The 27498-nt window shown below is 26.9% G+C and overlaps 1 protein-coding gene across 13 annotated transcripts in view; it reads right to left on the bottom strand.

Annotated features, from left to right (window-relative positions):
• LOC124425827 (regulating synaptic membrane exocytosis protein 1) overlaps window positions 1–27498 on the bottom strand; it is a 156039-nt gene that overhangs the window by 70533 nt on the left and 58008 nt on the right. For 11 of the 13 annotated variants that reach the window (XM_046966780.1, XM_046966788.1, XM_046966789.1 and 8 more), the window contains 2 exons: window positions 22293–23036; window positions 9644–9761 (listed from right to left, as the gene is read on the bottom strand). In XM_046966780.1, the coding sequence (XP_046822736.1) occupies window positions 9644–9761; window positions 22293–22328 (154 nt within the window). In that variant the 5' untranslated portion in view covers window positions 22329–23036. Of the gene's footprint in view, window positions 1–9643; window positions 9762–20943; window positions 21498–22292; window positions 23037–25715; window positions 25776–27498 lie in introns of those variants that run through there. The other 2 variants (XM_046966784.1, XM_046966790.1) reach the window with 2 other exon arrangements.

The following is a 27498-nucleotide window of genomic DNA, read 5'->3' as shown; positions in this document are numbered from 1 at the left end:
CCCCCTAGTAGGTTAATCCAGCTCCTACCAGTTTAGTCCCGCTCCCTGGGGTACTTGACCCGCCCCTACCAGGTTAGCCCAACCCCTATCAGGTTAGCCCCCCCTAGTAGGTTAGTCCAGCTCCTACCAGTTTAGTCCCGCTCCCTGGGGTACTTGACCGGCCCCTACCAGGTGCCCGCCCCCTATCAGGTTAGCCCCCCCTAGTAGGTTAGCCCAACTCCTACCAGTTTAGTCCCGCTCCCTGGGGTACTTGGCCCACCCCTATCAGTTTAACCCCCGGGGTATTTAGCCGCGCCCGTACGAGGTTAGTCACGCCTCCGGGATATTTGGGCCCGCTTCTGACTAGATTAGCCCCGCCCCCACCAAGCATCCCAGAGTACTTAGCTCCGCCCCTACCAGTTTAACCTCGCACCCTACCAAGTTCGCCTCGCCCCTTGGGGTACTTTCCCCCGCCCCCTATTAGGCTAGCCTCGCCCCCTGGGATACTTTCCCCCGCCCCCTGTGTATTTAATCATTATTTCTCTCTCCTTCTCAGTCTCTTGTAGTACAAAAGAAGTTCTTCTAAATTTCAGGTAGAAAGACTTTAAATAGCCTTATAAAAATTTAAATCGTCGTTCGTCTCATCTTAAGGAAATCTTTACGAACAGATGTTCCAATACGCACTTGCGCAAAAAGATATATAAAACAATCATATCGTAACGATTGAATTGATAAGAATGATTTTATTATAAGTAATATTATTTTAAATAACATATTAATTTCTTTTTGTTTACAACAAGTGTAAAAAAAAAGAGAAGAAAAAATAATATTTGTTCAATATGAAATCTTATAAATATTTCATTGAAAAGCCTTACGTATCGTATTAGAAGGTTTATCCGAAAAATTCATGGATTCGTTTGAGCAACGATATTTCGATGAAACATTTATTATTTCTTTAAGAGTGATTATTGAAACAGAAGCTTTCCTCTTTTTTTGTTTTCTTTTTTATTTATTTATTTTTTTTTTTTTTTTAATTTCCATAAAGTTATTCGTATAAAAAAGACTTTATTATTTAAACGTCGTTTTCCGTTTGTATATAATTTCAATTTGTAAAAAACAAAAAAAGAAATTACTTTTCGATGAAATACTTGAACGTGAATCATTGTAAAAATTATTATACAAATAAATGAAAATCCTTGAATTAAAAGGAAATAAAAAATATTTCTTTATAATATAAAATTTTCTATAAGACATCAATGAATGAAAATGAAAATTTTAAAGTCCTGAATTTATTACCACGTCGGGGTAGACCAAGAAAGTTCGAAAATATTGTATTGACACCACTGTATAAAAATATCAGACAAATTACAACAGCAAAATTCAAGGACATAATTGACCTATTACGATATATACCACCGGAACATCATGATTTCTTCAAATCCCTTTCACACATACAAAATCTAGATGAGTAGTAAATTTTTTTTGTAATAAATTTGTGTTCGTAATTTTGTACGTTATGTAGTTAAAAAATGTTTTGAATCGCATAAATTATGTTTTCGAAGTGTTTTGAAGATATGTAAAATAAATTGAGTATTATTTTTTTCAATTTAAAGCATCTTAAATTATATTGAATGGACTTGGGCACCTACAAATTTTATAATGAATCTGATTGTTAATTTTGAAAGTGGCCTAACTCCATTCTTGATAAGAAAACGCATATTATTCATTTAATAATTGCCACTATTTTAATAGGAACTATAAATTTAACACCCTTAGATACACTCAGTATAACTCATTAGTATCCTATACGTATATTTTTAAATTCATTGAAACGAAAACCCTTAAATATCTCGATTTGAAGATAAATGGAGTTAGCCCACTTTCAAAATAAACGGCTCGTATATCCATGTATATATATATATATATATATATATATATATATATATATATAATATTAAAGAGAAATAAATACAAATTCACTTGTTTAAATCATATAAATTTTCTGAAGGAACTAATAAGAGAATTAATATTGAAAAACTACTTATTGTTCTTTACGTTCTATTTTGTTTTATTTTAGTTTATTTTCTTTTTTTTCCTTCAATAAGAAAAAGTAAACTTCATTTCTCGTTGTGAGAAAATGCAATACGTATGAGGGCCGACAAGATTGCGTATGGAAAGTTTCCTTTTGGGGAAAGGAAAAAATAAAAAAATAAAAAACCCATCGAATTTTCCATAAAAATGCTACGAAATAATTAATTAAATAAATAAATAAATAAACGAATAAATAAATAAATGTAAATGAAAAATAGAAGATGAAAAGCATCTTGCTTTAAAATGATTCGAGGTAAGTGGAACAGTCCGTGTATGATCCGACCATTTGGATGAAAAAGTCGAGTACCTTAACTACTTTCGACGGCCGAAATACGATCGATCCTGAGATATAAACCATTCACACACAAATTCACACATACACACACACACGTGTACACTCCTCCTCCCACAGTCTCCATATATATGTATATGAAAATGTCTACTGTATGTACACATATTTGCAAGGTAGGCCAAAAGTTTCTAGGTGGGTCAATGTATATGGAAATGTCTATTATATGTACATACGTATATGTATAGGATGATCCAAAAGTACTTAAGCGATTTTAATTATTAATTGCCCTTATCCGAGACTTTTTATTTACAGCTGATCTTTCTTCTTTTCTCTTCTTTCTCCTTCTTTTTTTTTTTTATTTGTCATATCGTAAAACTATAAGAAGCTTAAAAATTTGGCGAAGAGTAATATATTGATTTTTTAAAATTCATTCGAAAACTTTTAGTCCATCCTGTATAATACTAGGGGTTATGTACATATACATATACATATACATATACACATATAGATTGTATGCACACATACAACGGAAATTTTTCTCTTCTTTCAAAGTACTAAAAAGCTTCAATGAATCGTAAAAATGATAAAGCGGAAGCTGTAATTTTTCGTGTGAATTATAACATATTTGTTAAAAAAAAAAAAAATATATATATATATATAAAAGAAATACAAGGAATAAAAAGAATACAAAATAGCAGAGAAATATATAAACAAAATAAATAAGTGAAATATCAAAAATAGCGAGCTGAGATTTGGATTCAAAAGAGAAACAACTTGTTTACCATTTTGTTCGAGTATATCCGAAATTTTTATATCGTTAACTCTTTACGGATTAAAAAGAAAAAACAGAAAAGAAAATAAATATGGATCACAGTACTAGTGATCATCTTGAAAAGAGAGAGAAAGAGAGAGAGAGAGAGAGAGAGAGAGAGAGAGAAAGGGAAGATACAGAAAAAATATTCAAAGCAAAAGAAGTATAATTTTATATGAATTATAAAACGTTCATTAAAATAATAAATAAAGGAGAAGGAAAAGAAAAAATGAAACTGCGATAACGAGAAGAGATTTCTTGCAAAGTAAAAGAAACTTGTTTATATTCGTATTTGTTCGGCCATGTTCGATATTTTTCCATTCCCTAACTCTTTGCGATTAAAAGAGGAAAAGAAAAAAAGAAAAAAAAGAAAAAAAAATACAGTCGTGAAAGTTTATCGATCATCTTTAAAACAGATAGAGAGAATGATAGAGAAAAAGTATTCCATTAAAATAAGTACAATTCTTTATGAATTATAAGTTCATAAAAAAAAAAGAAAAGAGAAGCGAACAAAAAGAATAAAAAGAAAAGAAAAAAAAAATAATAATAAAACCTTGACAAAGAGAACAGATATCTTGCAAGGGAGAAGCAACTTGTTTTCCTTCGTATTTATTCGAGTATGTTCGACATTATTACATTCCTTAACTTATCGCAGATAAAAAAGTAGAAAACAAATGGGACGAAAAATATAGCGCGATAACCGTGAAAGTTTATTGCTCATTTTGAAAAGATAAAAAGGAAAGAAAAAGAAAAAAGGAAAAGAAAAAAAAGGAAAAAAAAAAGAAAAAGTAAAATAGAAGAAGTATAATTTTATATCGATTAAAAAATATCTATTAATTCATATATATACATATATATATATATATATACACGTTTGTGTATTGTGTATGTGTGTATGTGTGTGTGTAAATATATCACTGAAAACGAGTTGATTTCTTGCAAAATAGAAGCAACTCATTTATCTTCGTATTTGTTCAAGTATATTCAATATTATACCAATTATCGATTATCTCTCGATATAAAAAAAAAAGGAGAAAAAAGAAAATAAGACAAAAAATGTGGAAGCAAATACTCGTGAAGATTTATTATTCATAATAATTAAAACAGAAAGAAAAAAAAAGATATATATATATATATATATATATATATATATATATATCGAGAGAGAGAAAGAGAGAGAATATTCAAAGTAAAAAAAAAGTAAACGAATAGCTTTCTCTGATTTCGTGTAGGTAAACGCATTTAGTTTGCCACGAAAGGTTGTATCGAGGAAAGCAACGAACGAAGTTCACAAGAGAGAGAGAGAGAGAGAGAGAGAGAGAGAGAGAGAGAGAGAGAGAGAGAGAGGGAGAAAGAGAGAGAAAAAGAGCAAGAAAGGAGAGTTAATTGGATAGATTGAAAGATGGGTGAGTCAGGGAGGGTGGTGAAAGGGAAGAGAAAGAGAGAAAAAAGATGAAACGGACTTTAGAAATGATATAAATCAATAGAATATTTGAAATGTTGTTATTAACGGGGTGAAATTAAATTCATGCGAAAAAGAAATAGAGATAGAGAGTGAATTTATATTCTTAGTCATCAGATTGAACCTTGCAAATGATCCTTTTTAAAAATTTCCTTTTAATTTCCTAAGATAAGCTAATGGATGTACTTGAATTTTAATAATAAATTATATTATTGAAGATATATAATGATTAAATATAAAAAATTTTATCTTGTATTTTTATTGCAATTTTTATTCATTTTGTTTTAAATCGATAATAAGCGATTGATTTTTGTATTCGAAGGAAATTTTTCATTATATGTAATATAAAATTTTTAAAATATTTAAAAATTTTGATATATATATATATATGTATATAAATTCAAATAAAGTTAATTTACATATTATTATAATATCACAATATTTTTTTATAGAAAGTTATTTATAATATTTGATATTAATATATATATATATATATATATATATATATATGTATATATATATATATATATATATGTATATATATATCAACATATATACATACATATATATAATATTCTATCTCTTAATACTCTTAAAGTATGGAGAAAAAGAATATATGCATATGTATATTATGAGAATATATGTATATATTAGAATATTAAAATGTTGCTTTAATATTTACATACATAGTATCATAATATTTATTTAAATTTAATATATATGTATATATATATATATATATATATATATATATATATACATAAAGTTTAATGAATTATATTCGAGATTGTTATTAAGTGTAGATGAATGTATAATAAGAACGTGTAATAAATTGGAATTAGTTCATTTGAATTTTCAATCATATTTTATATAATCTTTTATATTGAAGGGTGAACTTAAAATTAATAAATTATATAGAAGAGAAAAATAAAGAGAGAAAGAGGGAGAGAGAGGGAGAGAAAGAGAAAATAATAGCAATGTTTAATGTTAATTTGGTTTAAAGGGAAATGCTGAAACGTAAATGTGTCATGTTGATACATCTACATATTCAAATATCTCAATTCCAATGGAAAAACAAAAAGAATGCTGCTGGCGATGAAACGACGCATACATGCATGCAATACATTTCGCGTTATCGGACGATTAAAAGGATTTTTAATCATCCACCAAAAAATGCGCTTTCACGCGCTTCAATCCCGTCGCTCGCGTTTCTTTCTTTCCTCCCTTTTTTTCCCCCTTTTTAACCCTTTTTTATTATTATTTTTTGTTTACTGTTTTCATTTTTATCGCGTTTTTTTCTCTCCATTATTTTTTCGCTTATAGACAAAAAGAAAAAGAAAAAAGTCTCTTTCGTGACGTATCTTTCCGTACTTATTTTTGTTATCTCTCTAAAAGCACAACTAAACGACTAAACTTTTAATATAATATTTAATATTAGAGACTTTCTACATTTGTTCTAATTTTATTTTAAATATTTTTCTTGTTTTTAATTTTTTTTATTACCTCTTTCTTTTTCTTTTTTTAGTTCTGTCATGATTCTTTACATTATATAAAGTAAAATTATTGTCGATCAGATAAATATACTCATATTGAATTTATCCCAATTTTATTTAATACAAATTCTTCGGATTTTTCTTTCTTTATTTTCTCTTCTCCTTTTATTTAATCCAACGTAAAATTAATTTCAGACGATAAAAACGATATCGAAAATTTCTGTAAAATCTTTATCGAAGTCCGTATTAATCCCATTCTAATTAAAAATATTTCTAAATTTTCTTTATCGTCATATCCTTTTTTTTTATTTATCTTTTTTTTTAATACAAGAAAATAAAATGATAATCAACGAGCCGAAAAAGAAAACTTTCGAACGAAATTTCCACACGAGATTCATTCTAATAAAATTAAATTTAGTTTATTAAAAATTAAATAAAGAATTTAAATCAATTAAATAAAATAATCAAATAATCGACCAACGTAAATTCTCATCATTGGAAAGACTTAATCGATTAATTTTCTTGCTCTCATCTTCTCAAGATGATAGAAAAAAAAAATAAAGAGAGAGAAAGAGAGAGAGAAGGAGAAAGAGAAAGAGAAAGAAAGAGAGAAAGAAAGGAATAGAGAATGCTCAACGTTCCGGAAACACTCGAAACTCAGCTTTGCCTTCAGTATCGCCCGAAGCGATTAGGGGAACGAGAATGTTTAAAACGTTTCAGCTTTTACTCCCGCAGGAAAGTTCTAAGTTACGATATTGTTACCCTTCACTTCGTCGACTCGATTACCAACGTGCCTGAGAACTATAATAACTTGTACGTTTACAACCACCATTTTGTCCTTAAACAATTTTTTTTTCTATTTTCTTTCTTTTTTTTCTCGCATTCTCTCTCTCTCTCCTTTCTCTCTTTCTCTCTTTCTCTCTCTTATTTTTCATTCTTTTACGCTTTTATTAGAAACACTATAAATAGTTACGTGGAAGAAATGAAAATTACAATTTAGAAGTATTTGTGACCGCCATTTTGTTTCGAAACAATTTCCTTTCCTTTTTCTTTTCGTTTTCTTTCATTTCCTTTCTTTTTTTTTTTTATTTCTTCGCCTTTTCACAATTTCATTAGTAGTTACGCATGAAAAATTCTAGTCATATATAGAAACGAAAAGTAAAAGTTATTCAGACGTTCACGACGGCCACCATTTTGTTTCTAATCAATTTCCTTTTTTCGTTTTTTTCTCTCTTATGTATTCATTTTTTTTTATTTTTAATTTTTTGTTTTTACTTTTATTACAAACGTCACAAATAATTATAATTGTCGATAGAAACGAGAAATAAAGTTTCGTCGTTTTATTTCTAAACAATTATATCCTTTTTGAATTTTTACAATTTGACGATTTTATTAAAAGTGTCGCACAGAGAGATACGAAAAATCAACGTTCATGGATCATCATATTTTTTTTTCCCCTACGATTTTATTAGAATTTATATTCGAGAGATTCCTATTTTTCATAGAATCGAAAGATAAAGTTTGAAACTGTGTTTGGATCATTCAACGATAGCCACTTTTCCAAATGACTTGTCACTCTAACGAAAGAGATTGAGAGAATGAGAGAAAGAGGAAGAGAGATAGAGATAGAGATGGATAGATAGATAGAAAGAGAGACAGAGAGAGATAGAGATAGATAGATAGATAGATAGATAGATAGAAGCGTCGGCAAACGTTCGAAAGCGTTTCTATCATTTCCGTTCTTCTAACTGGCCGATTAATTGATCGCCGTCCGATTCACGCGTCAGTGTCACATCCATTTAACCCTGATGATTACGATTACGACTATGACGGTCCTGCAGAATTTAAATATACGAGCTCGTGTTTGCTTACTATCCTAATTATCCATAAAAATGAGAAAAAAAAGAACAAAAAAAAAAAGAAAAAAATAACATCTCTCTAATTAAATATTAATAAAGCTAGTAAAGTTTATTCTTCGTTTTATTAAAAATATAGGTAGAGTCCAGAAAATAAAACAAAAAAATAAATAAATAAAAAAAAGTTCCTAGGCTGCTTTCGAAAAATCTATCAGTCCCTTCTCGAGTTACTCCTGCGTGCTTGTGGCTTTATTATTTGACAAAAAAAAAAAAGAAGAAAAAAAACAAAAAATAAATAAATAATAATATAGAAAAAAATAAAGAGAAAAACATCATTTTTAAAATCATCCAAGAATTTTTGACACACTTATAGAGACATTTGGTTCGATTAGCGACTCTTAATTTTCACAAGAAAATATATCTTTCGAAAAGAAGAAGAAAAGTGAGATTATAATTCAGGGTGGGGGAGGGGAAGGGGGGTTAGGGAGAAAAAAATTACAATTCATAAGAGGAGGAAGGAGGCAGGAAGAAAATTATAATTTTTCTGAAAAGATAAAGAGGTAAGGAAGAAAAAATAAAAAAGTAAAAGAAAAGGTGAGAAAAATATAGTAACAAGGGATACACGCGCGTACGATAAGAGACATGTGCGTACTCACGCGCGCGCAGTGATATGGGCACACATAAAAATTGATATTTTCTTATTTTCCCTTTTGCTATTTTCTTTGTGCAGCCCCCTTATGATATAAAGCACACTTGTCCAAGCTTTTATATCCCGAAACGCACCCAGGACTATAATTGGACAAACATCAAGGATGTTTGTGTAACCAGGCACACGTGGACATAAATCGGTGTTTGCTCACGACAAACTTGTATTTCGATGCTCTTCCTCTCACTTTTTTTTCGAAGGTCGTTAAACGAAAAAGGGGGGAGAGGAAAGATAAGGGAAGAATTTGACGAGATGTATCTTTCCATTGTTTTTTATCACCTCTTTTTTCTTCTTCTTTATCTGACTTTTTTTGTCTTTATGTTTCTCCCTATTCTTCTCCCTCCTTATTATTTACAGGAAGCATTTTCTTCGATCATTGAACGATCATAATTATACATTATTGAAATAATATACTCTTTGAAATATGAAACATTTATTCGATTTCGTGTTAGATAAAAAAAAAAGAAAATATTATTAAAATGTAATAATTCACATTGCGAATTTTCGTTTTTATTTTAATAACAATAATTAAATTATATAAAATTTAATATATATATATATATATGTACATATATAATATTAATACATAAACTATATACAATTTAATAATAATAATAATTAAATGTTTTTATTTTCTTTTTTTTTCTAAATTATTTTAAGTAAAAAATTATTTATAAATAAAATTAAAATCAAGTTGATCAAATTTTCATTTGTTTGAAAATAAAATCTATCCAACATTCTATCTCTCTTTCTCTCTCTCTCTCTCACTCTCTTTCTCTCTTTCTGTCATATTGATTTCATTTTCATTAATTATTTTTCTTCTTCTTATTATTATTATTATTTTTTTTTTTATATTGATTCAATAGGAAACTCAGATAAAATATTTTGAAAATATATGAAAAACTCTGATATAAACATTCGAATAAAATAATGAAATAAAAATAATGACTCACCGTTTCCTGTTACCATCATTAATCCGGTACCCAGTTGTCGCAATTTGCTGAATGTTGTTCCACTCTCTTCCGGTGTAACAGCACCGGTCGTACCAGATTCCGATTGCGTCGTCACCATCTGTAACACGATATAACAAAAAATCCCTACGTTAGAGATAATCGCTATTTAATGAGACTTTTATACCTGCGATTCAACTTAAAAGCTTCTCAATAAATGCAAAAATATTGCATGGGTATGCCAGAAGTTTTCAAAAAATCGAATTCATAATCGATATTTTCCAAAAAGAAAAGCGAAACCTTTCAAAATGTCACGATAAAAAATTAAAAAGGAATAAAAGGATAAAAAAATGTTAAAAAAAAAAAAAGAAAAACAAAATCGTAACCGTAAAAATCGAATAAAAAAAGAAAAAAAAATCACCTTACACTTTTAATCCGTATTTTTTTTTTTTTACATATTCTATGATCAAATTAATTGATATTCGACGTTTTTGGGAGAATATATATATATATATATATATATATATATATATATATATATATATATATATATAGACGCATATACGTATATAAAAAATGTTTATACTTTAAACATGTACGTCATCATTAATCGACGTATAATATTTCATAACGACGTATATTTCATAAATATTTATTATTATTAAATTTAACTCTATTTAACTTTATTGTAGTTTCTTTTTTTCTCTTAATACTTCTTTTCTTTTTAGTCATTATAGTAATTCAATATCTTAATGAAAGTTAACGACATGATATTTAATTAATCGACATAATTACTTCTAATTTCAATAGGATCAGAAATTTCCATTAAAAATTTCTCATATGTTCTGTACGTACGTAGATATCTACAAACAAACGTATACACACACACGCGTACACAGAGTATAGAAAGAAAGAGAGAGAGAGAAATACGATAAATAAAGTCCGATCAAAGCTGACAGTGATGAGCAATATTCTACTTTGAAGTAGTAGAAGTCCAACATATATCGGCCGTAAGAAATCAAGTAGTATAAGTCGATGATATAGGAATTATTTCGCTCGTTGGAAAATCGTTCTGGATTTTCGATGAAGTATTAAGAGCATGATTATAAAAGATTCGAGATAGATAGATAGATAGATGGATATATAGATAGATAGACAAATAGATAAATGAAGAGAGATAGAGATAGAGGTAAAATACGTGCTTGAAATTTCAAGATGGTGTACAGTCAATGTTAAAACTCTTTTTCTTTTTTCATATATTAAAAACCCGATGGAATAGGAAGAAAGATATATATATACAGTAAATATATATATATATATATATATATATATATATATATATATACAGTAAAAATACGTAGATATAAATGAAAAAGGTATGCATTATGATTGTATCAAAAGTTTCTAAAAATTTATGACAACAAAAGGTCAACAATTGAAACGTGCAACCTCGATGAGCAATAGTAATATCTATCTTTCTCTTTTTATCATTCTTATTAATTCAAGTGTGTTTTAAATAACTATTAGAGAACATAGAAGAAAAATGAACGGATCAATGAATATGTGTATCTCTCTCTCTCTCTCTCTCTCTCTCTCTCTCTGTGTGAGGGTATATGCAGCAATCGTCATAATAAACTTCTACTATATCTACAGAATAAACAATCTCTTATCTCTTATCTCTTATCTCATATTTTTAACCTTCCCTTTTCTTGATGCTACCTTCTCAGATATATATTTCACTGACATTCGATAATAGTTTATAAATTCTTTCCTTTCAAGTATGCCACATATACATACATACATAGATACTTATATACGTATATACGTATACGTATGCATAGTTGTAGAGTATATGCTTATGTATGTATATGTATACATAGATATACAGATATTATCCGGCACGTTAGCATCGCATAATGCGGCCAGGAGTCTTGGAACTACGCCAACGGTAAATGGCTAGAATATGCACAGGGTGTGCGATTTAATTTGGGTCACCACGTTGGAACGTTGGAATTGGAAATATTAAATAAGTCATATTCGCTTTATGTGATACATACGCTTTTTTTCCAATATCGATAATATTCTTTATTTCTATCTCATTCTCTCATTCTATTTATTATCAAAACACGTTTTACGATACATTCTCGTTTTAACAATTTTATTTTAAGTGAAAATATAAACTTGTGTGTATGTGTGTATGTGCGCGCGCGCGTGTGTGTGTATGTACGTATGTGTATGTACGTGCGATTTAAATAAATAGTATCTTTTTTTTCATATAATTATTCAACATTTTATACAAAGCAATTATTTTTCTAATTTGGTCTAGGCAAATTCTGGACTTTATTTTTGATACCTTATACATAAACATATATATGTATATATATATATATATATATATATATATATATATATATATATATATATATATAGATGGATGTATACAGGCACATATGCTTCGATAGTAATCTCTTTTTTATCATATTTTTTTTTTTAATTAAATCCCTTTATTTATTAAATAGGAAATTTTCAAATGAAACTTTTCTAAAAAAAGAAACTGATTTATTTTTTTTTCTTTTTATATCACATATACTTTTGAAAGATTACTTGTTATTTCGTCTTATTCAATTAACTAGGATTTTAAATGTTTTATATTATTGACAAAAAAGGAAAAGTTCCTTTTGTTTATTATTATATTTATTTATTAATTACTGAATGAAATACGAGAGAGTAAAAATGTCTCATTGAATATAAAAAAAAAAACAATAGAAAATAAAAGATAGAAAATAAAAATTTAAGAAAAGAAGATAAAAGATATGACACTGACAAATAAACGATACGAGCGATTCTTCATTAGTATTAATAAATATTGATAAATAAAATTGACACAAACTATTAGGTGAATTTTATGAATGGGAACCATCATAAAGTAAATATTTTACATATACGATCGCCCACGCGGGTTAACGTCCCAGTCTATCGTTGTGATATTGTGAAGTCTTAAAAGAAACAGGGGAAAAAAACTGAATAAAAAAGAAAAAGAAAAGAATATTCGAAAGATCAACCCTTAAAGATAAAAATAAGCGCCATTATAAAGAAATATGTGGGCTTGTAATGGCCGTAATCTTTCTCGATCAAATAAACGTATCTCTCTCTCTCTCTCTCTTCTTTATCCATTTATAATAACTTGTAAAGAATCAACGAGAAGTATCAGCTGACATAGCTTGTAAACGAATAAATAAATTCTTGAAGTCCCAAAGAATAAGAAGAAGAAAAAGAAGAAAGAAAGAGAGAGAGAGAGAGAGAGAGAGAGAGAAAAGTAATGGAGTGTAAGTACGTAGCTTTCGATAAATTTTCTGTGTGGACCATCTGGCAAGCGTTGTACGTACAATAAAGAAAGAAAAAAAGAAAGAAAGAAGGAGAGAGAGAGAAAGAGAAAAAAAGAAAGAGAAAAAGAAACGTTCGATCTCCTTTTTCGTTCTTTTCTTTTCTTCGTAAAATGAACCTTCGGATATTGGTTCATCGATCGAAACCAGAGAAAAGCGTTCATCTTTCTTTTTGCTCTTCCTCTTTTCTTTCTACTTCTTTTTATTATTTATTTATTTATTTATTTATTTATTTATTCATTTGTTTTTTATCGTTTCGTGTAGATGCGCGAATTCTCAAAGTATTTCGAATGTCACGTTCGTAAAAAATGAAGATGAGAAGAGAAGAAAGGTGGCAGATATATATATATATATATATAGAGAGAGAGGGGGGGGGAAGGAAAGGAGAATGACCCTAAGAAAACAACCATTGGAAACTCACGTTCTAACGATCTGTAATATCTCTCTGGTGGTTCGGAAATGGCGATATCGTTGCGAGATAATAGATAGTTTGTGGACAGATGTAGGAAAACGCGATAATAGAGGACGACTGTGCGTTTGTGAGGCAACGGGAGCATTAGAGAAAGAGAGAAAGAGAGAGAGAGAGATAGGTTATAAGGATAATGATAATAATAGTACTAATAATGAAGAGTTTATGGTCTTGTAGCGTGTCTGATTACTGTTTCACACGTGAAATTCTGCTTAGTGTCGTATAAAAAAGTAGAAAGAGAGAGAGAGAGAGAGAGAGAGAGAGAGCGAAAAAAATAGTGAAAAAAGTAGAGAGAAAGAGAGAGAGAGAAAGAGAGAGAAAAGAAGAGAAACAGGAGAGGGAGAAGAGAAAGATAAATAAAAAGAAAAAGAATATGTCGATTTATTTATTTTAAGAATGAATAAATTTAAATCAAATTTATCAAACATTAAAATGCAAAATTTTGATTATAAAAAAAAAAAGAAAAAAGAAAAAGGAAAAGTGAGAAAGAAATAGATAGATAGAGAAAGTAGATAAGAGACAAAGAATAAAGAAGAGATAAAAAGAGATGGGAATAGTTTGAATTTATTTATTTCAAGAATCATCTTAGGGATGATTCTTGAAATAAATAAATTCAATCAATTGTTGAAATTTTAACAATTAAAAATTTATTAAACATTGAAATGGAAAATTTTGATGATAAGCAACAAACGAACGAACGAACGAACAAAAAGAAAACAAAACAAAAAAGAGAACAAAAAATGAGTGTTTAATAAGACCACACAAAGAATCGAAAAAGTAAAATTTTCATAGAATATTAAAATTCTGAATAGAATGCTAGTTTCTTTGAGTACCTCGAAATGAAAAATACTTTCTGATTCCGTGTTATTCTTTCAAAATAAATGGGTTGTACATCTGGTTCTAAAAAAAAAAAGATAGGAAATAGAAAAAACAAAATAAAAAGAAAAAAAAAACCAAGAGAAAAAGGAACACAAAGAAGTATGAATAAAATAACGAAGTAGTACAGATACGAGAGGAGTAAAAGAAAATAAGAAAATAGACACGCTGATAGGAATGGAGATACGCTAAAAAGAGAAAAAATAAAAGAAAAGAAAAAAAAGGACGAGTTTGTTTTTTTTTTGCATACATTATACTAAATATTACGTGTGAATGTGTATGTATATACCAATGTATATATGTGTACGTCTAATTTGTGTGTGTGTGTGTATATTTTCGACTTTCGTGAAAATTTTTTTCCGCATTTCAATCCCTCGCGTTTTAATTATTTATTTAGCGAACAAAGAGAACCAAAATTACTTTCGAAATCTCATGACTTTAATTTTTTTTTCCTTTTCTCTTTTTTATATCTCTCCTTCTTTTTCCCTTCTTTATTCATTATCGTAGTTTTTTTCAATTTTATTAATCCCTAGGTAGCTTCGATTTTACGAATATATACTTCTCTCTCTCTCTCTCTCTCTCTCTCTCTCTCAATATATATATATATATATATATTTCTTTTCGTTTTTCTCATTTTCCTTTTTTTTTCTTCAGCCAAATGAAAAAGGAAAAAAAACCTAAAAAAAAAGGAAGAAAAGAAAGATCGTTCATGACTGCAGAGAATATTAATTTTTGTAATTGTTAATTATTAATTATTAATAATTATACGCTTGAGAATTTGTCGATAGAATGAATTTGAATTATTATAAAAAAAGATGGAAATTTGAGATATTTGAAAAGAAAGCGCGAGTATTACTTGGAAATATTGGAAAATGTCTCCACGTATATATATATATATATATATATATATATATATATATATATATGCAATATATATATATATATATGCAATATATATATATATATATGCAATATATATATATATATATGCAATATATATATATATATATATATGCAATATATATATATAAATATATATATATATATATACACACAATATGTACATACATACATACACGAATATACACATAGAAAAGGTCGATTTAGGTCTGAAGTCATCCTGGCGTTTCTATTGAAGGATACGGAACTCACTCGCATACAAATTGGTCCAGATCGATCGAGTAGATGTAACAGAATGTGTATGTGTGTGTGTGTGTGTGTGTGTGTGTGAGAGAGAGAGGGAGAGAAAGAAAGAGAGAATTCAGTCTATGAACTTTTTTACAAGCTCTATTTCTCCTTGTAGACGAGCAATGCTTTTCAAAGTCAACGATAATAATACGAGGAAACGAGGGAAATAGTTAAAAGAAGTTTTTAAAAAGAAGTAGATATAAAGGAATCTCACCTACGTTCTTTTTACATTTCCTAAAGCGTTCAAATGTATAGGCTTACATACATACATACATATATACATGTGTGTTTGTGTATAATATTACATACAACAAATATTTCCTCCACGAAATAATTAATTAAATAATTGTTAAGCGTGCCGTTAATATATTCATATATTTTTTTATTTTTATTTTTATTATTATTATATTCATATAATTAGATAAATAGATAAAAGATAAGAATAAATTTTTCAAATAAGGCACTATAAGAAATAATATATTTTTTATTGTTTGCATAAAATGTATTTTTGTTGTATGTATAAAACGATACTATGATTATTTGGATTGAAATTAATTAATTAATTTATATATAATATATACATACATGTTATAAAGAAATATTTCATGGTTTATTTGTATGCTATTTAAATTATTATTAAGATTGTTGTTAATCTTAAAGTAATATATTCTTGAATAATATGTTGATCCGATTTTGTATGATTATTATAATTAATATTTCAAACTATCAATTTGATATCAATCCGTTTTGTTTGAATCATTTCATCGTTCACTTTCATATTTCTATATTATTTCAACTACTTTAATGCTATTATAATTTTCAAATAAACGATTCGAGTAATAAATAATAAATAAACAATAAATTGATTCCATAATTGAAATTAAAAAAAAGATTTTTATTAAATCCTATTTATTAGAAAAATTTTTCGATTACTTAATTCTTAAAAATTAATTCTTTTCTTTTCTTTTGTTCAATTGCAATTAATTTTATTAATTATTAAAATTTTAATTATAACCATTGCAAAAAATAATAATGGATTTAAAATTCTAAATGATAGATTTCAAAAATAAACACAATTTTTTAAATTAAAAGGAAATGTAATAATATATTATTTATGCAATAGGGACGGGGAGGGGGAAGGAAAGTTTGAAACAAAAGGTGACGAAAAATTTTAAATTGGTGCGCGTGAGAAATTCAAATCGGAATTTGAAGCACTCGTAATCGATGAATCGTGCACAGTTTACTAGCTCGCTTGTTTAACGTTCATTTTTATCGCTACGTATGTCGACTTCGTATGGAATATTCAATGACGATGGAATATTCAACGTGTATATATATATATATATATATATATATATATATATATATACATACATGTATACGGAAATATATGTATATATGTATATGTAGGGTGAGGTTACGATGATAGAATGGCAAACTACCTTTTCGATTTTCTCTTCGAGAACACGTTTCTTCGTATATTCACTTTTATTTCCTTCTCCCACTTAGTTTGCATTTTATTTCTTATACATATATACATACGTATATATATATATATATATATATATATATATATATATCTTGCATCACTTTCTATCTATATATTTATCTATTCATTTCTCTTTCTATCATTTTTACATTTGAAAAGAACATCTGTCTTATTAATTGTTTTCTCCTCTTTCTTTTTTTTTTAACATATATTTATAGTAAGATTTATTCATTTCTGTGTGTGTGTGTGTGTGTGTGTGTGTATATATATATATATATATATATATATATATATATATATATATATAAAGATAATAGAGAAATAATTGAATATGATAATTAAAATTAATAAATTATTTAATAAAATAAATAACTAATGATAAATATGAAAATATAATAATTTATATTATTTGAATATAGCAAATCAATTAATTTTGATCTATTTATTTAATCTATTTAACACTCTTGAGCATATATCTTTGTCTTTGTCTTTGTCTTTGCGTCTCTCTATCTCTCTTTCTATAGATTGTTAATTATTTCCTTCCTTGTAAATATAATTATTTGTATTATTCATATATAAAAAATCATAATCTAATTTTCTACATCATCATCTAAAAAAAAATCATTATCTGACTCTTTCCTTTTTTTAATTACATAAACTTTTATATATGTAATATTTAAATAACAAACCAAATGATATAATACAATTATTTATATATATATTAATAAAATCAAATAGAAAATAAGAAATAATGAATGGGATGTTAAAATCGTGCAACAATTTGCATATCATTTCGATCTATCCAATCTCCATTTATTCCGACCTATCGATGACTATATATCCCTTCTAACAATGATTTCCGTATATAGAAGCGTAGAATTCTATCACTATACACCAGTCCTATAACTTACGTCATTGTTCACACATTCAGCGTAAACGTATTACATCTCTCTCTCTCTCTCTCTCGCGCACTCCATCACTGTCTCTCTCTTTCTCTCTCACTCACTTCATTCTCTCTAACTCTCTCGCTCTTAGTTCAAAGAGCATTTCAGTTTGAGCGTATGCATTTGCGTGATTGCAAGTTGCATCGATAAACACGAAAATAAGCATATGTTCTATTACACATACTCATTCGAATATATCTATAATGATACTTTGATATATATAGTCAGATCCATTCATATATACATACATACATAAATCTGTATGTACATATATATATATATATACACATACATACATATATTATATATACATGTATATATATACACACATTCTCTTAACTAACTATTGTATTACTACTACTAATGAAAATTTCTTAGTATATATATACAATATATGTGTGTATATGCATATGTGCATGCGTGTGCGTACATATGAATAGCGTATCGAATAAAGTTACATGTGTAACTATAGAAGCAAGATGTGTCTGCTATGTAATTTGCGTATCCGTACACATATATATATATATATATATATATATATATATATATACACATATATATATATATACACATATATATATAGGTATATATGTACATACATGAAATACTTCCAATGGATCGAGAACAATCTGATTTTAGTGGAAAACCAATCTCGAACGACTGATTCTAACGTTTCCGAGTGGATATGTAAATATTGTATCGATAAATTTCGTTTTGTCGTGGGAAAAAGTTTCTAAAGCAGTATACTCTATTCGATATATGTATGTATGGATGTATGTATATATGTATATATGTATGTATATATGTATGTATAGATATATGTGCATATCGAATGGCAAAATAGATGTACGATTATTGGTTTAGAAAAAAATGTTGAATTGATGGTTTTTTGTTTTACTTCTTTTTCTTTTATTATCTTGTTCTTTTTCTTCTTTATTACTATTATTAGAAAAATATTATTGTTCTGATTTTAAATTATATATGAAATATTAATTTTACGTATAATTGTATGTATATATATATATATTATTATATTAACTGTATTATATATTACACATATAATTAAATATAAAACAAATTAAAAAACTATGTAAATAAATAAATAAAAATTTTTTAATTATATCTATATATATTATTTACTCGTGAGAATATCATATTTTAAAATTTCAATATTATATTTAAAAATTATAATTGTATTTACAAAAAATTTAAACATAATATCCAAATAGATAATGAAATAAAAAAAAAATATATATATATATATATGTATATATATAAAGTACAGGTACTAGAAAATATATACAGTAATTTGTAAGTTATACAATGCTATAGAAATTTAAATAATCTAAACTCTCTAATATATCTAAAATGTATCTATCATATGAATTTGTTAAAAAAATTCTAAATTTCTTAAAAATTATATACACAGTTTCTCACATAGACAAATCAATCATACTGCAATAACCACAAAAACATAATCACATCAGAATCATAATATATTAATAATCGTAACAGGAACAAGAATAATAGGTGTTTGTAGTACATAATTTACAGGTATACACCTGCAATGATAAATGGTTGCCACATGCTTAATTCTCCTGTTATTAATGTTTAGTTTAGAAATTCAAAGGACTCTGATCGTCCTATTTGTACGAATGAATCATTGAACGGACACGGTATGCGATATCGTCCTTGAATATTATTACTGAACATTAATGGACCGTAATGTTCTCTCTCTCTCTCTCTCTCTCTCTCTCTCTGTCTCTCTCTGTCTCTCTGTTTCTGTCTCTCTCTCTCTCTCTCTCTCTCTCTCTATCTCTCTCTCTCTCTCTCTCTCTCTCTCTCAGAGGCTTATGAAATACCAATGTTGAAATCCGATCTACGTGCTTAATAAACTAACGTGAGACATCTAATACATTTAAGATATAGAATAGCCTAATGATTATTCATGTATATATATGTATAATATTCCTTAGAAATATTATATAATCTAATATACACAAGTATTACGTGTATATAATAATCGATTACATATACATATTTTTCAATGTAATTTAATCATAGGAAAAAAAAAATATATATATATAAATTTATATAAAAATATATAAATATATATATATATATAAATATTTATTTATATTGTTAGTCAATTGTATTGTTATTCTCAGTATATATGTATAAAAAATATAATTTTCATTGGACATATTCTTAACGTTTTCTACATGCCTATCTATATATCTCTGTGCATAATGTATATATCATATATATATATATATATATATATATATATATATATATATACATATATATATATGATATTTATTATGTATTATAATTCATCTTTCCCTTCTATCTCTGTCTCTCTCATTCTAATATACTATATGTATATGTACGATGTATCACACTTTCAAATATCTCGTAAAAGACACATAGTAGCAATATTTTTTTGTTTACTAAATGTAATTTTAATTGCAAACTATCACCTCTATATAAATATGCAAAAATGTATGGATAATACCTGTCCTGAAAAAAAAAAAAAATAAAAATAAAAAGAAAAACAACATTGACCTTAAAAAAGAAAAAATAAATATGTTGACCTTAATAACTCGACAAAGTCGCAGGTAGAAAAAAGATATCAGAAATAAATTGTTTATATGCACTCTACAGTTGATATTCGGAAAGGTGCATGTAAATTGCAAACATTTTTTTTATTGAACTTTCTTATAACTTTTTCGAACAATCGCGAAATAATTTTCTCGAACATTTATATCGACGAATACCCTCTCCCTTCCCCGTATTATATTTTCTCTCTCTCTCTCTCTCTCTCTCTCTCTTTTTCTATATATATATTTGCAATTAAATAAACTGATCCCAGAAATGGTAATTACTGTGGATAAGACTCTAGAGAATACGTATTTATATGCGACGTGAACTGGCTACACATATGTACTTGCCTAATCTTGTAGTAAGCAGTGGATATCCAACTGACCATCCACCAACAACATCTAACACTAATTAGTGGTTAGGTTGTACCACTGAACGTTTCACGAAACCTTATGGCCAAGAGCTTTGCTAATGTTTCCTCCCTTGGAAGTTTCTCCACCCTCTGAACAAATTAGTACGACCTATGTAAATGTTCTTAACTCTCTCCCCCTCTCTCACTCTTTCTGACGCTGTCTCTCTCTATCTCATCCTTATTCCATCGTAGACAATCTACCCCTACATTTCATCATCATCCAACCCCGATATTTCTCGTTGTAGACATCTTTAGCGGCTTTCGTTCTATACCTTTTTTCTCTTTTCTTTTTTCTTTTCTCCCTTTCTTCTCTTTAGGATGCTTCTTATTAACGACGCGATTAGATACAATAAGTATTTCCGTAATATTTTCCTAATATAATATTTCATAATATTATTAATTTGACAATTAGTTTTAATAGATCGTCATTTATAAATGTCATTTTCATTAGATCGTTTTTGTTTTACTTATATATATGTGTGTGTATGTGTCTTATAATTATAATTTGTAGCTTTAAATGATTTAATTCATATAATAATCGATTTTATGAAGTTAAAAAAGAAATTATTTTTTTTGTTCTTTTTCTTTTCTATATATATAAATATATTTATATAAAATATATAAATTAATATTTATATATTTACAAATATATATATATATATATATATATATATATATATATATATATATACATATACATTACTTTTCTGAAATTATTTCTATTGTAATGTTCTACAATGACTTTTTTCCATCTAAATAATAATAATAATAATAATAATAATAATAATAATAATAATAATAATAATAATATAAGTACAACATTAATTTTTAGTTTAATGATTAATAGTTTTAATAATTATTTATAATAAAATTTTATTTTTACTTGTTAATACTTTTACTTAATAATTTTCATTGAACGTCTAATTAATATATAATAATAATAAATTCACATTAGAATAATTAATTGTAATGATTTTTATATATATATATATTTTTTTTAATTATAGCTTGGTAACTGAATGAACTTTAGAGATAACTTGATATTTTCCTTTTTCCATACTTTTATCCAATTAAAATGATTACGAGTCATTGACATATAACCGAAATTGATATTTTTTCGATAATAAATTTTAAAGGAAAAATGTAAAAGATGAGAAAAGCAATGAAATATATATACATATATATATATATATATATATGTATATATATACATACATATATATATATATGTATAGATAGATAGATAGATAGACAGATATATAGACAGTTTAAAAGAAGAGAATTCACCTTTTTCATGAAAGACATCACGTTGGCGGGCAACATCCTGACGGCTGTCCACTTTCAACGACGTCGAAGAAAGAAGAAAGAAAATAAAGAGATGACTTGGAAGGAAAGAGAAGGGGAAAGAAATAGAGAAACAGAAAGTGAGAGAGAGAAAGATAGAGAGAGAAAGATAGCAAAACTTTTTACGTCCCTGTTGCGTCTCTCAATCCTCGATGTCGTAGTTGCTTTCGAGAGTCTTTTTCAAGTACTTGTTAGAGGGTATAGAAAGAGATGCAGGAGTAAGAAAGAAAGAGATAATAAATCGAGAAGTAAAGGGGTGGAAGAAAAGAAATAGAAATAGAAAGATAGATAGATAGATAGATAAAAAGAGAGAAGAAAAAAAGGAAAAGGAAGAAAGGTTTAACAGAAGTAAAGGAAAGTATTTTCACAAGGACAATATCGTAGAAACTTCGTCGAATCCTGTCGCTTCTTTCTCTTCTTTCGTAGCCGCTTTCGTTGATTTTATCAATGCTGATTTTAATCCTGAGCTACCGGGCTCCTCGAGCATCATCAACGAGGACGACATTACTTAATATTCTTTCTTATTTTTTTATTTTTTTTTTTTCTTTAAACTTCTTTTCTTCTACCAATGAACGGACCAAACATCGAAATAATCCTTTCCCCCCCTTATTTTCCCATTGTCTCTATTTTTTCTTCAATCTTATTTTATTTGCCAACTGCTTGGTTAACTAGCTCGACCGAAACTATCTGAAACATTAAATATTAATATCAAATTAATTTTGCTAAATCATATACAATCGATATACATATTTATGTAAATCATATATATATATATATATATATGTACATATATGTATGAGATAATGTTTATGTATGTATCGATGGGATATGTATATATAAATAATTGTATACGTATGTATAGTTTGTAATGTTTAAATAATTTATAATACATATACGTAAAATATGTAATTTATATATATTTGTATAATATTTTGTTTATATACTTATGTATATTGAGATATGAGATTTTATAAGGGATATATATATATATATATATATAAAATTTTTTATAATTTTATATTAAAATTATAAGAAATAGTAAATCGTTATGCTGATAGATAGACGTGTTAACGAGACGAAGTATTTTAATTTAAACTTCTTGAACGTTTTAACCTTCTCCTGTGTTAATGTATCAAGGGATATTTACTATTATTTATTGTTCGTTCTATATATGCCATGACTTAGACCATTTAAAGTGTATTTACGTACGCATGATGCATGTGCACATACGTATGTATGTATCGAATAGTCATATGTTTATTTAACATATATTCTAATATATTCGAGAGTGGTTATATCCAAATGAAAATGATAAGAGTTTTTGTTTTGTTGACATATTTTTTTATTATTGAAACTGTTATTATAAATAATTGATAGTATAACTAAATATGATCGATATTATTTAAAAAAAAAAAAAACTATAAATTTATGATTGTCATCAGTTAAGATAGGAAATAAATTACGAATAATAATCTTATATTTTAATAAACTTATTTCTTTTTTTTTTTCTATCGTGTTAAAACGTACTTGGTAATATTATTGTCAAATGCAACGAGTAAAATGTTCATATAAAATAAATTAAAATAAATTAAAATAAATTAAAATAAATTAAAATAAATTAAAATAAAATAAAATAAATGTTATAACTATCTTCAATTTTTAATTTTGTTTTTTTCTTTTTTTTTAATTTTTATTTTCACCTTTTATTTTTCTTTTATTTTTCTCTTTCTTTTTTTTTTCTTTTGTTTTTTCTTTATTTCCTTCTTTTTATAGAAAATTAAAACTGACATAAAGGTTATCCCGATCATTAGAGAAATATCATGATAATAAAAGATAATAAAATAACAAGTGCATAGCGTGTGTATATTACGTGCGTCTAAACACGTGTCACGAGAAAAGAAATAATATGTTAATGGACAAATGTAATGAGCGATAAACATTTATATGTGAATGCCTATGTATGTGTGTATGTGTATATATGTATGTATATATGTATGTATGTATGTATGTGGGATGAATTTAATGGTTCATCAGAAACTAAGAAAATGTCATGTTAAATTAACATTAAATTAAGATCACCTTATTACACGATTATATGTATGTGTATAAGTGCATATGTATGTAATGGTAAACGTGATAAATGGTGTCAGTATGTACATACATATATTCGTGGAACTGATGAACAAGAAAATCATTTTAATATTGAAAACATAATATACTACTAATGCATAGTGTTTTTAATTAAAGCTCATTTCTGATCTTAATTACTATACTTTTTCTTAGTATTACATGCAACGTATTCTGATGATATAAAATATAAAGAATTTCTTTTCCTATTCTCTCCTTTTTTTTCTTTTTTTTTCATAAATTATACAAATTAACAATGATTAATATATTCATGGTCTCTTTAATTGAAGTTTACTTCTAATCTTAATTATTAGACTTCTTCCTAGTATTACGAATACGTATTTTAATGATATATATATATATATATATATATATATATATATATATATATATATATATACATAATTTATATATATATGTGTGTGTGTATGTGTGTGTAAATAAATATATTTTTGATTTCTTTATTTTTATGTTTTTTCAAATTATGAAATTACGAAAAGTTGAGAAATATCTTTGGATGAAAAAGAAAAATTAAATAAAAGAAAAAGAAAAGACAAGAGTAAAATGCAAATGGGTGATTAAAATAAAGTCAAATATAAGACACAAATTTAGAATAAAAATAAAAAATAAATAAAAAAAGAAACAAACAAACAAACAAATAAACAAAAAAGAGAGAGAAATACAGGAAGAAGAGAAGACGCACGTAGACTCACAAGTAGGTCATTAAATAAATAAATAAATAAATAAATAAATGAAAAAAAAGTAAAAGAAAAGAAATGTACAGATAAAAAAAACAACACACGCGCACGCAGAAGATAAGCGAATAAATGGTAAAAAAATAAAGAATTAAGAAAGAAAAATAAAAAAGAAGAGAAAAATACAAAATATTAACTGAAATACATTCAAAATGCGTGCACTCACATATACACAAACATATATCACCACCATCATTATCGTTACATACACAGTAGATCTGCAATAACACAAATCGCGGATAAAAACACGGAATAAACGCAGAATACATTTGTTCCGATAAATCTGCTTTCGAATTAACGTTTAACACATGTTAGGAGATAGATGTATGTAGTATACTATACAAGTAGTTTGAATTTTCGAACGATATCAGCCGAATATATACGTAATTCTAATGCACGTTAGCACATACATACAAACATACATACATATTTACATATATATAAGTAACATTCACACATATATACGTATCTACGAATAACTCACAGAATTTGGGGCGTACGCGTTCAAGAGGGAAAAGGTAACTCGCGAAATTGCATCGAACCATAAATTTCACTATACCGATGCACCTACCGGTTTGTTAATTGCTACTTCTGTTAATTGCAAGAGACTTCCGTTTTAAACTCGTCTATTTGCGATGTACCAGTATATATATATATATATATATATATATATATATATATACACATATGTATGTATGTGTGTGTGTGGGCTCGTGTAAAGATAAAAACACATTAACGTCGACCCACGTGAAATCACATTTACGTGATCACATAATCTCACGTGACATTCATAAAATGTGACCCGTTGTATTTCCATTGTTCTTAATTCTCTTTGAAAAGAAAAAAAGAAAATAAAAAAAAAGTAGAACAAAAGATTCATGTACGTTCAATCCTTTTACCGATACAATCAATTCATTTCGTATCAGTAATTCATTTTGTATCGAAACCATATTGAATGAAATTCTATCTATATGGTGGATTATTCAAGTTTATTTATTAATTCGTTGTACGTATGTATATGTATGTATGGGAAACGTATCATAAGAGTATCGCGTTATAGGAGATCTGTCGAAATTTTCTCATCCTATCTCATATATCTATATATCTCATATATATCTCATATATATCTCATATATATATATATATATATATATATATATATATATATATACATACACATATAATATCGAAATACGTGTTATCAGAGTACCGTGTTGCAAAGAGTGGTTAGAATCCACTGGAATATATGAGACCCGTCACGAAAAGTATACGATTTCTACGTATCACACATATTTACATATATATATATATATACATACATATGTATCTTTGCATTTGTATATGTATTCTATACGAGTAGAGAATTTAGAAATGCCGACACACATTATATTATACAATACCATTTGCGACCCCTTTTATTCGACTAATTGTTCATTGAAAGGAAATTTTAATTTCTGAAATTGAAATCATTATCTTGCAACGACAACCAGCACAATTAGTCGCAAACGTTCTTATTATTTTTTATTATTCTTTATATTCCTTTATTGTTATATTTTTTCTCATTTTTTTAATTATTTTTTTTTTGGGGGGGGGAGCGAGGCGCGTGGGTAGATGGTAGTGGGTGGGGATTAAAGCAAAGAAAAGGAAAAAAGAAAAATAGAAATAAAATAATTCATGACGATATTTACAAGAATACTTTCTATTTGTTTAAATACTCGGTACTGATTTGAACATTTCTGACGAGTTATTAGAGTTTTTAGAATATTAGAAATAATACGGCCATAACTCGATCACATCCTTGGTATTATCGTAAACATTTTTATCATAAAAAAAAAAAATTATTATCCTCTAAACATTTCAGCTGTAATACGCATTATGAGAAATATATATCGTAAATGATTATATGGGGGGCCCATGGGGTAATAACATCGCGAAGAACATTTATTTCGGCTCATCTCGGCAAAAAAAAAGCAAAAAATTGAGAAATGTCATTCAAAGTCGGCGGGCATTTGTGATTTTTCTCTTTTTCTTTTTTCCTTTTTCCGTTGTCCTCTTCAAGATGCCATCATAACAGCAATGCAAGCAGGCAAACATGAAAACGCGAGTAACAGGTTTTTTATTTCTTTTTTTCTTTTTTTTATCTATTTATTTTTATTCGTTTTTCTTTTTTTTTCTGAAATACGAATCGAACGACATAGAGCAAAAAAAAAAACAAAAGAAAAAATAAAAGAAAAAGCAAACGAAACAAAACAAAAAATAAATAAATA

Source organism: Vespa crabro, chromosome 7, assembly GCF_910589235.1.
Source record: "Vespa crabro chromosome 7, iyVesCrab1.2, whole genome shotgun sequence".
NCBI lineage: Eukaryota > Metazoa > Arthropoda > Insecta > Hymenoptera > Vespidae > Vespa > Vespa crabro.
The sequence above is the reverse complement of the archived record's forward strand: the minus strand, read 5'-3'. Positions and strand labels throughout refer to the sequence as shown.